This window comes from Populus nigra, chromosome 10 (genome assembly GCF_951802175.1).
Source record: "Populus nigra chromosome 10, ddPopNigr1.1, whole genome shotgun sequence".
Lineage (NCBI taxonomy): Eukaryota > Viridiplantae > Streptophyta > Magnoliopsida > Malpighiales > Salicaceae > Populus > Populus nigra.
The window spans coordinates 3,991,189-4,009,181 of record NC_084861.1 but is presented as its reverse complement, the minus strand read 5'-3'; the positions used below and the strand labels follow the sequence as shown (position 1 = coordinate 4,009,181).

The 17,993-nt window shown below is 33.2% G+C and overlaps 2 protein-coding genes and 1 pseudogene across 2 annotated transcripts; 1 reads left to right on the top strand and 2 right to left on the bottom strand.

Moving 5' to 3' along the window:
* Positions 1-1,660: 1,660 nt before the first annotated feature.
* LOC133705207 (uncharacterized) lies at positions 1,661-2,543 on the bottom strand (annotated as a pseudogene).
* A 4,319-nt stretch (positions 2,544-6,862) lies between these two features.
* Positions 6,863-7,680, bottom strand: LOC133704172 (photosystem II reaction center proteins PsbY, chloroplastic-like). The gene has a single exon (XM_062128938.1). It carries the CDS (start codon positions 7,543-7,545, stop codon positions 6,967-6,969), a length of 579 nt encoding a protein of 192 aa, XP_061984922.1. The 5' UTR covers positions 7,546-7,680; the 3' UTR covers positions 6,863-6,966.
* Positions 7,681-11,619: 3,939 nt separating this feature from the next.
* On the top strand, positions 11,620-16,241 carry LOC133706071 (ALBINO3-like protein 1, chloroplastic). The gene is made up of 11 exons (XM_062131594.1): positions 11,620-12,026; positions 12,105-12,215; positions 12,305-12,379; positions 12,493-12,553; positions 12,704-12,777; positions 12,898-13,002; positions 13,375-13,482; positions 14,144-14,247; positions 14,380-14,586; positions 14,665-14,971; positions 15,808-16,241. The coding sequence occupies exons 1-11, from the start codon at positions 11,673-11,675 to the stop codon at positions 15,829-15,831; spliced, it is 1,530 nt and encodes a 509-aa protein (XP_061987578.1). The 5' UTR covers positions 11,620-11,672; the 3' UTR covers positions 15,832-16,241.
* The last annotated feature ends 1,752 nt before the right edge of the window (positions 16,242-17,993 follow it).

Genomic DNA, 17,993 nt, shown 5'->3' with positions numbered 1-17,993 from the left:
CGATCCTGTCCAAGAAGATGAAAGCCCCTCTTTACTAGGTGAGTCCCAAGGATTGTGCCTGCTTATCTTAAACGTTCATGTTCTGTTTCTCTTCAATTGACAAAAAGGAGAAAAGCGTGAAGACATGCATTGCTGTTATTCATGGTGATCTCTTGTGGACATTGATACGAGTCACACAGAGACCACCAACGCAAAAGTGGATATACGATGTATTTTCTATTGGAAAAAAAAAGGTTTTCAAACCCAAAACTATATAAAATGAAACTGTACTGTTAAAATAACATATAAAACTATTTAAGTAGTAGCTAAAAACCGATTTATTTAACGAAACTTATATTAAATAAAATTCTGAAATCTAACTAGAAATAATTGAAAATAATAAGGAGAATAAAAAAAAATAGGAACAAGATTTTCTAGGCTTATTTTGAATATAAACACGCTAACAAAATCTTAGCTCAATTGAGGGTTGGATAAAAAATTATATCAGTTATAGTCAATAAGCTCGTTCACTCACCCATAATTCTTTTTTAACTTGGACTTTTGACATGCTCCCCACGTCAGATGCCCCTGAACGTGGGGAGCATGAAAAGAGTTCGAAGAATATCATCCTTCACGACAATCTGAAACCTGCAGGTGATCAGGCTGATGTACTCGAAGAGGAAAGAGACTCATTGCGCCTATAATATTCTATGCGACATGAGAAGTACTGCAAACCATGTGACCTGAGATCTGAAAAAGCAGTCAATCCTTCTGAGGCTAATGGAACTGTGAATCACTGAATCCTGAGACACAATCCAAAAGGATGGTGGTTTTTGTTAACCACAACATCAGAACAAGTACTGAACATGTTTGAAGCTCTGCAGTTGCTGACGCCGCTCCAACTGAGACTCAGAGGGCTGCGAACGGGGATGGTTTCAACGATAAAGGTAAAATTTTAAATTTAGATTAGTCAAAACAATTTTAAACTTGAACCGTTGTCCACCTCAGCCTCATTGGCTCAAGGTTAAAATTATATATATAGTTGGGGTTGAATTTTAGGCAGAGAAAGAGATTATTCCAGTAGCTTCTTGAACATTTAAATGGAGTTGGGGTTGAATCTTCAAATTTTAGATAGTGTTTATAGTTTACTAATCTCATGATACCTCAGAAAGTTATAATTTACCCAAAATTTATTCTTAAAAGGTCATTGAGGTTACCAAATCGATCCATCACTATTCTTAAAAGGTCTCTCCTGTTCATGTCTTTAAAATTCCCGCGGCCTCTATGCTCTCGATAAACAGTTAAACAGCTGAGAATTGCTTAATCATGCTTGTGTGATTCATTCTTTCAAGATTTCTGTCTTCTTTCTTCTTTGGTTCTTATTCCTTAAGTTCAGTTGTGTCAATAGCCTTCTGTGTTTACAATTATTCCTTTTCTTTTTGCCAAGATCCCGAAAAGTTCTTGTAAGACTTTCTTCGCTTGAACAACGAATTTCATTTTGTGAAACATAAGAAAAAAAGATGCAATCAATCACATAAACACTGATATTGGAGCTTTAAACTGCCCAGGACAGGTACATTGATAAGCTTTTTCGTGAACTTGGCTAGCAGGTTTGCGCGAGGAAGTGTATCAATGGACAAATTGATCAGACTCTGTCAAGCTTTTTCTGCACGTATTTGAGAGCTTTTTCTTTCATTATTCTTTTCACCAATCTTGAATAGGACAGAAAAACACCAGAAATTCCAAAAGATTTGATGTGCATGATAACAAGATATCAAATTCAACTAATCACAACCTATCTAAAAATGAACAACCTTAGATTTCGTAAACAACTTGGCCAACGGTTTAACACTGTACAAATCATTAGCCGAATACTTATCAGCCCGTCTAGAAAGCGTCACGTGTAGAACACATATCCCACCAGGCTTCAACGTCTGTACCGGTAACGGCGCGTGATCAAACACGTTTGAAAACTCAAGTCAAAAGTCCTATTGTCGAACGGCTGGTGATGGAAATCACCCTTTACAACCAGTGGTGGATACGGCACTAGGTCCATATATACCAACCGAGTCTGACACGCGACTCGTCGTAAGGCCTCGACCTCTTGCCCTACACGGGCACCAATACACAAGGCTTTGGATTCGTTTAAAAGAAGGTTTTTTTGCTTCAAAACCTGAAAGAAATCAGCAAAGACTTGGATTTTGCGGTCCCAGTCACGGGTTGTCCATATATTTCTCAGTTTTGGGTTGAGGGTCTTCTTTAGTTGGCGTTGTATGTAGGAACCTTAAGAGATGTAACTGGGTCGGATTCTAAGGTCGGAGTTGCCTTTTAGGGTTGGTGGGTGGGTGGTGATTTTGAAGGAAAAGAAGAAGAAAAGGAGAGCGAGGGAGAGGACGAGAGAGAAGAGGAAGTATACGAGTATGTATATATGGGTGGTTTTAGCTTCATGTTTTGCATGTATTTTAATTTGTTGGCCATCTCTATTTTACAAATCTCCCACCTTCTCTCAAGAAACTCTCTACACCTTCCCTTCCTTCATTTCGCGAGGGTGAAATACAGTCCATTACATCTGGATCGAAACTTGAGAGCGTAACCTCGAGAACCAAAGATATAAAAACTGAAAGATAGAAGCTATCAAACAATTTGAAAATGACTAGGAACAGCCTTCAGAGAGAAGAGACAAGGCCAGGCCGAAACGAGCTAGATTGCCATTCCTCGGGTCTAAAAGACTGCATGCGTTTCTATTTAATTTGCCTTTACTTCTTTTTTGGCTTTTTTTCAATGGCTCTTGGAAAGTCTTTTCTATGGATCGAATCCCATTTTGTTTGCATGAGACGAGAGGGAGGGAAAACCAAAGGATTGAAATAGGAAAATAAACAGACGACTAGAAATAAATTTTTGATAACTTGATACCATAAATAATGTGATCATAACCTAGATTTTCCCTAATTTTTTCATGTTATTAAATAATATAAAAGTCTTTCAAAAATATATTTTTAATGAAGTCCAATCAGTTTTTGTCATTTTAGTATTTTATTTATTTTATTTTGTGTGATAACATATATTAAAAATAAAATAAAATAAAATAATAAAAAGACAAATAAACAATTAGAGAGTAAAAAAGAGGCAAGGGAAAAAAAAAAAGGAGACCGAGATATGGAAAATCATGATTGCAGAGAGATTCTAGTTCAAAAAATATATATTATTATTTTTCTGGTTTAGGTTTTTCCTTTTTGAATAGAAGACATCGAAGAAAAAGACTAATTTGCTCGTGTACACTCTCACTGCCATTGCTTTGTGTCTATTTTGCTCGCGGAGCGTGCAAGCCACGCGGCGCCACTGTCTCTTGTGTTCTTCAGCGTTTCTTCAAGGATAAAAATGTTATTTCCTCTCTCGTTTTATTATTTAAATATTTATTTGAGTGATTTTTATTTTTAAAGTGTTTTTTATTTTGTTCAAGCATGTTTGATTTTACACGTGGATATGTTGATTTGGGTTTTTGTTCGAAAAGAAAATCTGTGCTCAATGTATTTTCAACATGAATGGTAGGGTTGTTTAAAAATAAAACGAATTTTTTATTTACGGAAGAATCAATCCGAGAATGGTACACTTTTGAAAAACAATCATGTCCTCCAGGAGTCAATATTTTGTTTTTCTTAATTAAAAATTAAATAAAAATAAAATTAGAGGATGAAATTAAAAAAAAATAATTATAAAAAAATCTAAGTCAACTTGGGGAACATTTCAAACCCGTAACCTAGATATTGAGTTCAAAATTATCTCATAAAAAGCAAATCTAAAAAAATCATGAAGCTAAAATCTCGATCAACAAAATATGGAGAGATAAAATTGAAACGGAAAGTTTCAATAAAAAATTATTTAAAACAAAATAAATAGTAATTAAAAGAATAAAAATAAAATTTGACATGCAAATTAGATGAAATCAAATGTTAAGGGATGTAATTGAAAAAAAGTCAATTAAAAAAATAACTAAAAATAAATAAATAAGAATCAAAAGAATATAGATCAAATATCACAAACAAACAAAAATCAAAAAATGATAAAATAAAAAAAAATCTAATTTTAGGAATTATTTAACATAAAACAAATAGTGATAATTAAAAAAAATAAAGATCAAATCTGAAGAAAAAATAAATTGAAGGGCGATTTTGAAAATCTTCAGGGACAGTGTGAAAAATCAAAGCTGAGAGAGAAAACAAAGGGGGAAAAGATCATTGGTGTCAAATTAAAGGTATGTTGGGCACATGTGCCACCCATTGAGGGGTTGCCATAATGATTCAAATGTCTTCGCGGAAGCTATCATTTAACCATAAAGTGATGTTATACATATTGCTAAAAGAACACCGGCATAGCCACATGCAATCACTTTTCAATTTTAAATAATAATTTATATTTGTAAAAATGTTAAATCACCCATGATCTAACCTGATTATAACAAAAAAAAATCATAATGAAAAGATGAAAATTCTCATGTAGTTAAAGGAAATTTGAATTCAAGGATAATTTAGTTGTCTTATTATGTTGTTAAAGAGAAAAAGTCAAAACACCTCTAGGTTCCAGTTTAATACGTTTTGCTTTAAAATGTAAGTTAGTCATATTACTATGAAAAAAAACATGAAAACATCATATTACTCCCATTAGCTAGGTCAATTGTTTTTGTAGAGAACGACAAAATAATAATTTTATTATTCCAATCAACTGTGCCAATGAGTCTAGAGTTATAATTAACATTGCTACGATAAATCATTTACCCTTTTTAGTTTCTTTTAACTAAATTGGTTACTCGCATTATGATATGGGTCAGACTAAACTCTTTTTAACATAAAAAAAAAAGATGCTTAGACAATAATAACATCTATAAAGAAGCAAGGGAAATCTGAGAGTCGGTCATTGATTTTATTGGATTCAATAAGCTCGTCTAATATAATAATTTGATAAAAAAACAGCAATAGTAGATAAATCAAACAAAAAAAAATGGTCGAAGCAAACTAGGTTAACTCATGAAATCCGCGACCCAACATATGAGATCAAATAGCCCATAAAAGGATGAAGTTGAAAAAAATCAATTGTGAAAAAATAATCTAAAAAAAAGACCTAATTCAACCTAGGCCAGCCTTTTAAATCTATGACCCGAGTCCTAAGATCGGAAATAACCCATAAAAGAAAAACTTGAAAAAAATCATAAAGTCAAATTCTCGATCAATAAAATATCAAGGGATGAAAATGAAAATGAAATTTTAATAAAAAAAATCTAAAACAAAACAAATAGAAATAAAAAGAATAGGAACAAAATTTAACATAAAAAATTTAATGAAATAAAATGTTGAAGGATATAATTGAAAAAAAACATCAATTAAGAAAAGGATTAAAAAAACAAAAAGAAATCAAAAGAATGAAAACTAAATCTAACAAATAAAACTACAAAAGGAGGATAAAATTAGAAAAAAAAATCAATTTTATTAATTATTTAAGATAAAAACAAATAGTAATAAAAAGAATAGAGATCAAATCTGAAAACATAACAAATTAAATGGAAACTTTGAAAATTTACAAGGTCAGACATGAAAACCAAAGAGGAGAGGAGGGGAAAAGGCCACCAACATCAAATCATAGTTTTATTGGTCATACACGTCGTCCAGAAATGGAGAAGCTTTTATAACAAACCAAACACTTGTAACACCAAATTAAAGACCTGTTGGTTAAACGTGAACAACATGCGTTATCCACTTTTCAATATTAAAAATTATTTTATATCTTCTAAATATTTAATTGCCTTTGATCCAACTTGAAAAGATAAAAAAAAAACTCATGACATAAGTTAAGAAAAACTCAAATTCAAGAGTAATGAAGTTATTTTATTGTGTTATTAAAAATGAAAAGTCAAAATAGCTTGTACAGGTCAATCCAATATTTTTTATTTTAAAAGTATGTTAATCATTTCGCTATAAAAAATTATAAAAATACATTGTTACCTTAGATGATTAGGCCAGTTTTTTCTTCTTTTTTTATTTTTGGTTGAGAATGGTGAAAAGTCATTTCTCTGTTGGAATTCATAGTGCCTCGTGCCTGTGAGTATAAAACTACATTAACTATTGCTATAGTAAATCATCAACCCTTTTATAGTAAATCATTTACTTCTTTTAATGTTTTTTTTATATTAATGTGGATTAGATGTTTGAATCAGTTTGTGCGTATCTCAATCGATTAATTTTACGGACCTTGAAGTTAATGACCATATAAGTTTTCAGTAACCCTAAAATTTATGAGACTCAAACTAATGATTTTTAAGAAACAAACTCAGGACCTAATCAATTAAGCTAGATTCCTTGTGTTTTCTCTTCATGTTTCTTGATCAATGGAGCCGATGGTATTTAATTGGAATTGTGAGTGTGATCAATCAAATTCTTCCTTCGTTGGCAAAATTTTTCCTTTTATAATTTTGTTGATTTGTTAGGAGAACGAGATAGCTTATATCTACAAAGATCAAAGCATATCTTATAGCCAAATTAATGAGCTGCAAAACTAACAGATGGGGATAAGGAGAGGGGGGGAATGGTTCAATAATACATAGTGTGGCAAAAGAAAATCCTTAAGAGTGGAGAGTGAAGAGCGATTGGGAAAATAGTTTACAAATAAAAGAAGAAAATTTTATCGAGCGGGCCTCTTCCTTCCGTAATTAAGAACATTAACAAATGAAACGAAAACCAAGAAAAGAAGAATAAAAGCAGAAAGATCGGATCGAAAGCATTGTTATTTGCGTTTTCTTTTCGCTTTTTGGAGAGTGGATCATCGTATAATACAATTAAGACTAAACCCAGAACTGACGAACTGGAATGATCAAGCAAACATAAAAAGAAGAAAATGCTCGAAACAAAAGAAAGTTTCATTAAAATAACTTGCAATTACAGGTAAATTTATGCCAATCACACCCCCAACAAATCCCATCCCACTTGTTTATTTTTCTCACTAGGACCTCATCCTGTTGATTTGGTTCAAAGCTGGTTGTAGAATATTGTAGAGCACCCAAAGAATAGCAGGAGCAACAACAAGCAACAGAAGCGTACCCCTGCTGTCACTTGTTGCTTCAGCAATCATGGCAATTTCACTGGCTGATGCATCTGGCGTTGACATAAAACCTGATGCAGCCAACCCACCAAGTCCAAGCCCAATGATCACCCCCCTGGTCTCACGCATTCGGTTAACTTGGTTAAGTGCTGGTTGGAGGATGTTGAATAGCACCCAAGCTATGGCTGGTATTAGCGGCAGCAAGAGTGCTAAACCGCGGTTGTCACCTTCTGCTATTTCAGCTATTTGTTGTGCAGCAAAAGCAGGCTCACATGAGCTCAAGGTAGTGAAGATAGCACCTGCAATAGCAGTTCCGGCTAGGGCTGTGTTCTCAGCTGGTTTTGAGATGGTTAGACCTTTCGGGAGGTTTTGCATGGCGAGAAGGTAGATGGGTTTTGTTGGTGGCTTGATGGGGTTGGTATTCTTGTTGGCGTTGATGCTCAAGCACTTTGCATTGAGTATTGCCATGGTTGCAGCCATTGATTCTTGCTTTTGTTAGGATTTTAGTACTTTTTGGTGATCTAGCTTAGCAAGAACAGGAATTCCTTGGAAAGAAATGAGCTGCAAAGGTTGCTGTGATGGGCAATGGAGATGTAAAGCCAAGTCAGGGAACTGAGGTCCAATGGAATTCTGTTTTATGGATTCCACTCTTATCCAGAGAGTGTACTTGGTGAGATATACGCCTCATATTGCCTACCCCACTGCAATTTCTTATCACATCCTTTTAACTGAGTTCTATGGGCAGCTAGGACCACAGATTTTTGGAGGGGAGATAACACCAAAAAAAAAAAAAAAAAAGAACTCAAACGTTGTGTATATACTTATATTTCAATTTCACTGAAAATTTACATAATAAAATTATTATTTTATTCTTGATTCACAAACTCACAAAGCTTAAATTTAGGAGTAGGAAAATATTTTTATGGGATCCATTAGTTATTATAGTTAAAAAAAAAGGTTAATTCATATTTTTACATTTTTTATCTATATTCTAATTATTCAATCATCCATAAAGAAAAAAAAACATTTTTCTTGGGTCAGGAGCCTTTTTGGGTTTTTCAAATTTTTTTGTCAGATAAAATTACTTAGATGCCCCAAGAAATAAATATTATTTCTTAGCCTTGAATACAAATGCATTTTAGTTATTTTATCATGATTTTTTTTTTCATATGGAGTTAAGGGTGAGGTACGTGCAGTAAAAAAATTGATTGTTGAGCTCTAACAATGTATTTTTTTCCCTCCCTTTTTCATCTCTCCTCTCCTATAAAAAGTAAATAAATAAATAAGTTTGATTATTTGTTTGTTGATTCAAATTAGATGCTCATTTTTTTAATTGCACTGTATTTGATTTTGAGTCATTTATTGAGATAATTATTTTTTTTAATTTCATCCCTTCACAGTTGATTTTTATATCAGATTTGGTCCACATTCTTTTAATTGCAATATATTTGGTTTTGAATCCTTTACTGATTTTATTTTTCAATTTCATCCCTTAACTTTTGATTTTTATATCAAATTTTGTCTTTATTCTTTTGATTGTTATTTTTAGTTTTTCTTATCATTTTCTTAATTATTTTTTTTTAATTTCATACCTTATGATTTTCTTATGTAAAATTTGGTTCTCATTCTTTTCAAATCTACATTTTTTTTCTTTTTTATACCTTTTTTAATTTGTTTTTTTTAATTTATCCCTAATTATTTTGTTGGTTGAAAATTTTACATTGTTATTTTTTTTTTCTTTTATGTTGTGATCCGGTTACATGATTCATGTCACAAATTCTAAAGGTTTAACAGAATTGGCCGCGATCATTTTTTTTTACTTTCATCCATCATCATTAAGTTCATTGTAAATTGATATTCTTTATTTTTTTTACCTTTTTCTTTCTATAAAAGTTATCTCAATATCATGTTTTGGATCATAAATTCAGCAGGTTCACCAAGTAACAAGGTTTGACTCGGGCCTTTTTTTTATTGCTTTAATATTAGGTTGATTTGATAACTGAGTTTCATGATTTTATTAAGTCTACTTTCCATAAAATTATTCCGATCTCACGACTATGTTTGAGTTTTGCTAAAGTTGTATGATAAAAATTTTAATGTCCAGTTCTTTTAGAGAATGTATTTTTTAGAATTCACTTATTTCACAGCTCAAATAAACTCGGGTTTATTTATTTATTTATTTAAAATAGTTTTCTTTTTAATTTTTTCATTCGTTGTTTTATTTGCTAATAATTGAGATTCATGGTTTTTTTTCTTTCTATGCAGTTATCCTATTTTAATTTATTTTTTTACTTTATTAACAAATAAGATCATTGATACTTTTTAGAACTATTATAAAAATATATTTTTATAATATTGGCAAGAGTTTATTTTTTGCATTGAATTGTTGTTTTTTTTCACTTTATTTATTATAGACATCTTATTTTCTAATTGTATTATTAAATTAACCAAGTTTATTAAACTTATTCGAGTCAATGACCAAAATCTTAGATTTTTATCTTTTTTTTAAAACGTGTGCATTGTTTTGATATATTTACCATGGTGAGAAAAAAAAAGGAAGATCCGCTGTGTAGCGCGGACCACTTTTATAATATTAATTTATTGCTTTCAAAGGGGTGTTTGAGAGAGTGGTAGCGGTTTCTTTTCAAAATATTTTCACTCAAAAATGCATTAAAATAATTTTTTTATTATTATTTTTAATACCAGCACATCAAAATAATCTGAAAATATATAAAAATAATTTTAAACAAATAAAATTTTCAAAATTTTTCCAATCCCGTTTGGAACGCAATACCAATCAGGGCCAGAAAATTGACAGCAACAGGCTGCAGCCCCTTTTGGGCTGTTCATGAGTGGTCCATGATTCACATTCATTCTTCTTCTCTTTGCTGCTGTGCTTGTTGGTGTCTGTTATCTACACACAAGAAGCCCGTGTATTAGGCCATCGAGCTGAGGCCCAAGTTAGACAAAAATCGGAAAGATCTTATAATGCTTTGTTACGATTGCTTGAGCCTACTAGGCCCGACAACCATTTCCAAGCTCGGAGACTCGAATTTTCAGCACGAAAAGCTCAAGGATAACAGACGATGGATGGATAATAATCCGTAGTTCCGTACCTTTTTTCGCTATTTTTTCTCGTGTAGAACTGTACATTTCAGTTTTTTCGTTCTTTTTTGAGATTCAATGAATCAATGAGCTTTCTCTCTGTCCCACCTGAATTACAAGCTTGTTGCCATTAGAGGAAAAACATCCAAATGAGGAATTAGTCGCGTAGAAGTTCAAAATAGAGGAGACGGATTACTTGTGTGCTTCGAATTTATTGAATTTTTTTGAATTTATTTGGATAAACAGTAAAGTATTTTTTTTAATTAATGTTGGGGTGTCCGGACCAGCTTGCGCTTACCTCGACTAATTCTCATGAATCATAAAATTAATAACTAAAGAAGCCTTCAATGACCATCAAATATTAACAATTATAAAATTTAAAATTGAAATTAAAGAAAGATCAAACTTTTTAATCATAAACTCTTGTCAGCGTAAAGTATTAAAATTTTAATATGACTAGTAATAAATTTTTATTATAATCGAATTGATTAATACGAACAATATCCGATTCAGGAACTACAGAACTGAAAGTTGCACAAATTTTTTTAATTGTAAATCTAGTTAAGATATTGAAAAACTAACTTAAAAATAGTTTGAAAAAACAAGAATTTATTTATAATTATTACTGTGTGAGTTTATTTTATATTTATTTAAAATATATAACATTATAAATAAATTTTATATTCTTATGTTATTATTAGTGTTTATTGTATTTAATTTTATTTTTATTAAAAAATATATAAATTAAATGATTATAAATAATTTTTATAGATTCTTATATCCTTGAGATTCTATTCTATTTCCTCCATGACCAAGCACAACATAAACGTTTATTTATTAGCTCTGTAATACTCCCAATTTGTCACGTGAAAAAAATATGGGTCAATAGCCATCACTTCGCCCAACTAAAGTAAACAAAAATGTAAGATAAAATACAAGATAATCCTCAAGTTACATGAACAATACCAGTTAAGTCCCTAACCTCTTTTTTTCTACTTCAATTAGGTATTTGATATTCATTCTTAATTAGATCCTTTATCTAGTTTAAATTATCAAAATAGTTAAGTAAGGATGTAAAGATTAAATATTTTTTTTTCTTTTTTTCACCAAAAACTCATGAATTTACCAAATTTCCTCGCAGAACCTGATAAAACAAGCTATATAAAAAAAATTAGATTGTTATATTTTTTTTCCATAACCTGGTCTAAATTAAAAATGAAAATATTAGAAAATATACTCCTTTTGTATAAAAAAAAGCCCATATAAATTTCATGTGATTTGATTACAAGTGAGGGAAGTATCTGATTAAGAATTACAATAGGGATCTAATTAAGATAACGAATAAGTTAGTGACCTAATCTAGACTCCCCTCAAAGGTTGAGGACTTCTGTGATGTTTGGCCAAATCTTAAAAAGAAAAGGATCCCTTACAGCTCAAAGCAGTTGAAAAGGGAGGAAACGACTCTCTGCCACCTCTCTCTCCCTCGGAAACAGGAAGTAAGAATGGCCTCTTCTCTTTCCTGTACAACACCAAGCCTAATCCCTCTCTCCCTCCCTTTTATCGACCGAACCAAAACCTGTACCTCTCTCCCCCCCATCCACCCGCCTCACCTTCCCAAACCATTAATTCCTCGCGGTTCTCTCTGCGTAGCCCGGTTCGGTTTCAGACCGGGTCTCTTTCCTGACCCGGATAACGCGGAGGCTGTAATCAAGAACTTGTTTGGTAGAGCAGAGAATATTATTTACACAATTGCCGATGCTGCCGTCTCTAATCCCGAACAGGTCGTCGATAGTAGCACCAAACAGAACAGTGATTGGCTTTCTGGTATTACTTCCTGTCTCGAGAGTACTTTAAAGGTTTGGTCCTGTCCTTTCCTTTTCTTTTAACAGGAAATGAATCTCGATTTTAATAATTAATTATAGCAAGTATTACAGGTCTTGAAAGATGGGTTATCTGCTTTGCATGTACCGTATGCTTATGGTTTTGCTATTATACTCTTGACTGTTCTTGTCAAGGCTGCTACATTTCCTTTGAATAAGAAACAGGTTCGTGTTCTTTCTCCTTTTTGAAGCAATTTTTATGCATGTCAGTTTTTATTATGCTCAAGTGTGTAAGATGTGGCTGTGGTGGGCAGGTGGAATCTGCAATGGCTATGCGATCTTTGCAACCGCAAATTAAGGCTGTTCAACAACTCTATGCTGGTGATCAGGTCTATCTGACATCCCTTTTCTCTTATAAAAATAGGGCAATGGGAACCATTTATCAGAGCTTGTTGCTTGTGTCATTTCGCTGACCTAGTTTGATTCATTTGTTTACCTCCAGGAGAGGATTCAACTTGAGACTGCTCGGTTGTATAAGCTAGCCGGCATAAACCCACTAGCAGGTACTTCTGTTACACAGTGTTTGTTGTAGCTTTAAATTCTTTAATACTTTTTTTTATAAGATTTTTGTTTTCTGCTTTGTAGTATGATTTAAGCTTTCCTTTGCCCTGCTTAATTAAAAGTGTTTCCAATATCTTACCACTTTGTGCCAGGATGTCTCCCTACACTTGCCACAATTCCAGTGTGGATTGGACTCTATAGAGCCCTTTCAAATGTAGCAAATGAGGTAGCATTCCTTCCATGTTAATTTTCTCACCTCATCAAATTTTTTACTTGCTTTAGCTTTTAGTTTTATGGATATTATTTATCTTTCTTCTCTAAATTAATTTCTGTGTCTAATATCAAGGGACTCCTCACAGAAGGCTTCTTTTGGATACCTTCTCTGGCCGGTCCAACTACAATTGCTGAGCGTCAAAATGGCAGCGGAATCTCTTGGCTTTTCCCTTTTGTAGTGAGTGCCTTAATTCAATTCTCCAGTGCTATCGATTAGCATGGGTTTCTGATCGAACTTTGTGTTGATCATACTCTATACAAGACTTGGGAAGCTTTTTTTGTGGAATCATCCTGCTTTCTGAGAGATGAGAATAAGCTGAACAGTCTTTCATCACAACTTAAAGGATTTCAATTCTTTTTTATTACTCTCCTTACTCATAAATGTGAACTTGCATTTTAATCAATTGTCTTCATGTTGATGGCGGTTAGGATATGCTGATTGCAGTTTTATTTTTTCCTGCTCCATTCTATTTCAGATTTTTTTCTTTTTGTTATTAGGCTTTGAGGCATGTTGTGAATCTTGTTGTTTAATACTCTTTTTTTTCCTCAGGATGGACAGCCACCCCTTGGATGGTCTGATACTGTGGCATATCTTGTTTTGCCTGCCATGTTGGTTGTCTTGCAATACATGTCCGTCCAAATTATGCAATCATCACAGGTCCATTACTACCCAAGTTTAGATTTGCTCATGTCTGCATAATCCTGATTAGCTTAAGTGATTGCTCTTTTAACTGGTTCTTTTCCTTGTACTCTGCTCTCTCGGAGGCTATGCCTTGCAGTAAAGCAAAGGGTATCCTGTTTTGGCCTTTTTTGCAATTGAAAACTCATAGCACAGAGCATGTTGAGTCTGCAAATGCCTATACTGCTGCCATCAATAGTTACATGACTGAATTGCATCACTTTGCGCGACCCTAAATACATGCTATGTGTATGCATAGATCTTAAGTGAAGTGTGACAGAAATTGACAAGAAATACTATTTAGGAGTGTATAACTAAGACTTATATTGATGCAGTCAATTTTATTATGCAAGAAGAGACAGAGTAATGAGAACTTGTCTGGCCAAGAACTGAAGTGAATGTGTGATGCTGAGTGCTTTGTTTTGCTTACTTTGAGGAAACTAATACATGTGCCAACCCTTTTTGCTAAAGCCTAAGGCTGCAGGGAGAGAATGCTGACCCATTGTCCTAAAGCCTAAAAGCTGTGTCATGTGTTTTGTTGAAGTGCTAAAAGTTTTGTGTTTGAATGCTGCCATAATTGGTCACTCTTTTTATTTGGTTTTAGATGACAATGTAAATTTTAACGTGTTACTGCTTTCAGAGCGATGATCCAAATGTGAAGAATTCTCAAGCAATAACAAAGTTCCTTCCATTAATGATTGGTTACTTTTCTCTTTCAGTTCCTTCTGGTCTAAGCCTTTATTGGTGAGCAGCCTTGCAATTATGTGAATACCACATTATCTCATTTAGAGTCTTGGAGACGTCGTGATTGGAAATGGTTTTTTCCGCCACTATTCTTCCTATATTTTCCTGAAATTTTCGTTTAATTTTTTGCAGGCTCACAAATAACATATTAAGCACAATACAACAGGTGTGGCTTCAAAAGTTAGGCGGTGCAAAAAATCCTGTGACGAAGTTCAGTAATGATATTGTTAAAGAGGACCAACTGCAGGTTCAGAAACCTATCTCTGAATTAAATTCCATACAAACTAAGACCAGGCAAGAAGAAAAGTTGACACCAGAAGGGTCGCGTCCTGGTGAAAGGTCTGTAATCACTAACCTTTCCTTTCTTACTTCTTCATCCCAGTTTCTGTATCATGGTCTAAATATACTGTCATTCAGATTCAAGCAATTAAAGGAACAAGAGGCAAGGAGAAGGCAACAAAGAGAAGAAGAGGAGAGGACAGCCGAAGAGGCTGCAGGTAGAGGACGTCAAATGGAAAATAATGAGCACGGCAGCAGTTCATTTACCAGAGGAAATGGAAACAGTCCAGTTGGTGCTGCTGTAATTGATGACGCATCTACAGCAGCTATTCATGATTCCTCTGCTCGTAGGGTTGTAAATGGTGATCTATCTGGCCAGGACCAGAAGCAAGATGGGGAAACAAATTCCATAGTAGATCAAAGTGAAGTTTCCGCTCCTACTGAGGTTTGTGCAAGGGATGAACTACATAGCAATAAGCAAAATTAGAATGGTAGCTGCACATTTTAATATAGAATTGACATCTTCATCATTAACTGATTGACCATGCAGGCCCATTATTTAAATTATAGGAAAATTAGGTAGTGCTTTTGCCCCAAGTCCTACATTATGTTCACATCCTGTTTCATGCATGCATGTTCATTTTGCCATGCTCTTCATAATATTATTGTCTGGTAACGTTGAGCAGAAAACTGCAAGCTAGTTGTGAATTCACCCTCTTGATACCTTAGGTGTGGTTATGAATGTGGTCGGATTAGTTAATGGCATTTGCAAAAGATTAAATTATAACTCAAGTCCCTGTAGTGTGACAAAACTTGTTAACTAGTTTCACGGTGTAAAAAACTATGTATTTGATCCCTATACTCTTTATTTATAATTTATTTCGCCTGTCATTTGCATGTCTATTTCCAATTCATTTTTTTTTCTTAGAAAAAAGAACAAAGAAAATAGCTGGGAAGATGGGGGTATTTAATTAGGCAAGGAGGCATTCTTTGAACAAAAAACTACTAAATTGAGAATGGTCAATATTGTTTAAAGGACTATTTAATCAATTCTAAAACTACAAGGACTAATTAATTAATTTCATATTTTCAATACAGGAAACAAGTTATAAGTTACTCCTAGGGAAAAGGAGTTTTTTTTTTTTTTTTTGTGGTGTGTGTTGAGTTTGATGCCGGAGTTAATGTTTCCCCTAGCGAGCTGCTTTTTTTTCCTGTCATATTAGGGAATTATTGTTTCTCATTTGCTCACTGCTTATGTTTTCCAAACCTACTATACTCCAGGATTATCAAGCCAAAAGAGAGTGATCGAAGAGATGTTCAGTCATGATGGCATTATCTTAATTTGAACAAGATTGACAGGTATAGTTCTTCACCTGTTATGATGAACACAGAGAACAGCTTGATGCTGCTTCGAAGCTGCACATCAACCAAAAGCGCCTTCACATGCATGTCGGTGATGCAAATCTATTCCATGCTCGTTGAGGTTCTCCAAGGCATGTTAGTTGTACAGAAACGGTATTGCAGTTGAATAGCGATACCAGCAAGATGTAAGATTCATGGGCGGGATCCGTAGCTGTGGCTGGTGTGATGTATGAGAGCTCTCTATCAATGTTCTGTCTTTCTTGAATTTTCACAGCCGATACGCTCTATATGGGCAACGAAACAGACTGTTTTGAAAAAGAAAATAAATAATGAATTGCAAGGGGTGAATAGCATGAATTCCTTCCGCATCCTTTTCTGTAGACTGACCGTGCCGGCGCTGTCTGATAAATTATCAAACTGCTAGCAGAGTTTCCTTTCTGTTTTTCTTTCTGTTTACATGATTGCTTGCCATAGAAATGAGCCAAGAGCCTATCAACCTTCCAAAAAAGAGTTTCAATTCAGTGCCCCGTTGAGCTCGAAGATACGCGGGCCTTGTTGGGCCAGTGTTCAATATCTAGAACAGTTTGGTTTTGGCCCAGATTGGGGTCTACAAGACAACCCCCCAATCATTCAAGAATGGGCATCTAATCATCTGTTGTTTCATATATATATATATATATATATATATATATATATACACAGAGCTCTCGCTCTCTTTTTGTAAAGCTTGAAAGAATTCAGTGGACCATCAACCATTGAAGATGATTAGATAAAAAAACATAGTGCACTCCCAAGGGGTGGTGGATATAATAAGGGTAAGGCATGGGAATTGTAGGGCCGAGCGGAGGAGGATGTAAGGGAACAAAGGTCACATGGGAGAACGTGCGTGGATTGGGCTCCCGAGCCAAGATGATGTGATGGATATAAAAGAAGCGAAAGAAACGGCTATGGCTACTTGACTGCCTCACTGACAGTACGGCCTTCCCACGTGAATCGCTCCCTTTGGTTTGGTTACTGAGAGTGATGGGTTATATTTAGGAGTATATCCATAATATATTAAAAAAAATAAAAATCAAAGAATATATTTTAATGTGATAAAAAATGCCTAGCTTATTTACGGCGAGCTATAATGAGTTTCTTCAGACAGGGTTTGATAAAGTCCATCCATTCAGACTAAACCGGGTTTGATTACAATTATTAAACGAACTATAATAAAAGTAGTGACTCGGTTTTAGTTCATTCACACATAAAAAGCAACTACAAGAGTACACAAAACATTAATAAGCACCATGAATGTTCATTTTGGATTGTCGTGACGGTGAAGCTCTCCACATGCTGTACATGTGATATGCAGTGGTAAGATAATTGCTAATTCTAGATTCAAATTATTTTAAAGTGTTTATAATATAGTATTGGTTGTTTTTTAAAATATATTTTATTTTAAAATATATTAAAACAATATATTTTTTATTTTTTTAAAATTATTTTTTATATTAATATATCAAAATAATCTGAAAATAGTGACAAATATAAATTTAAAAATTTAATTTAATTTCTTTTAACAACAGTCTCCAGTCATAAAAATAAATAGGACACATGAAATAATTGTACCTCTGACTTATTAGACAATAAAGACTTCATTTTTATGAATAGAAAAATACATCCGACATGATTTTTTGGCCAAAAAGATTATCACATAGCCTCTCTATAAGTTTTTTCTATAGGTATTGTAGATAAGTAACTTTAATTTTTTTTATTAGTGTAGATATTCAGATAATTTTATATGTAATTCAATTAATTTCATAAATTTTTAAATTAATAACTATATAAATTTTCAATAATTATCTTATTAGTAATTGTATGGTTCAAATCTGAAATAACAGCAGAGCAAATAGAAGTTTGTTATGTAGGTATTGCATATAAGTTACTTTAGTTACAGTAGACTAGAAAACATTGAATTTTTATAATTTAGCTTATTTATTTTATTGGATATTTTATTATTACTCGATCTTTTATTGAATAAAAATACTATTTTTAATAGCAATCACATGCTTTTTGTTTGCAAAATCCATCAGCTGCTTACGTGGAACCCTACAAAACTAATA

Coding starts and splice junctions, on each gene's coding strand:
- LOC133706071 (XM_062131594.1), top strand. CDS start 11,673: ATGGCCTCTTCTCTTTCCTGTACAACACCAAGCCTAATCCCTCTCTCC. Junction 12,027..12,104: donor GTCTCGAGAGTACTTTAAAG/GTTTGGTCCTGT, acceptor CAAGTATTACAG/GTCTTGAAAGATGGGTTATC. Junction 14,587..14,664: donor GGGTCGCGTCCTGGTGAAAG/GTCTGTAATCAC, acceptor ACTGTCATTCAG/ATTCAAGCAATTAAAGGAAC.
- LOC133704172 (XM_062128938.1), bottom strand. CDS start 7,545: ATGGCTGCAACCATGGCAATACTCAATGCAAAGTGCTTGAGCATCAAC.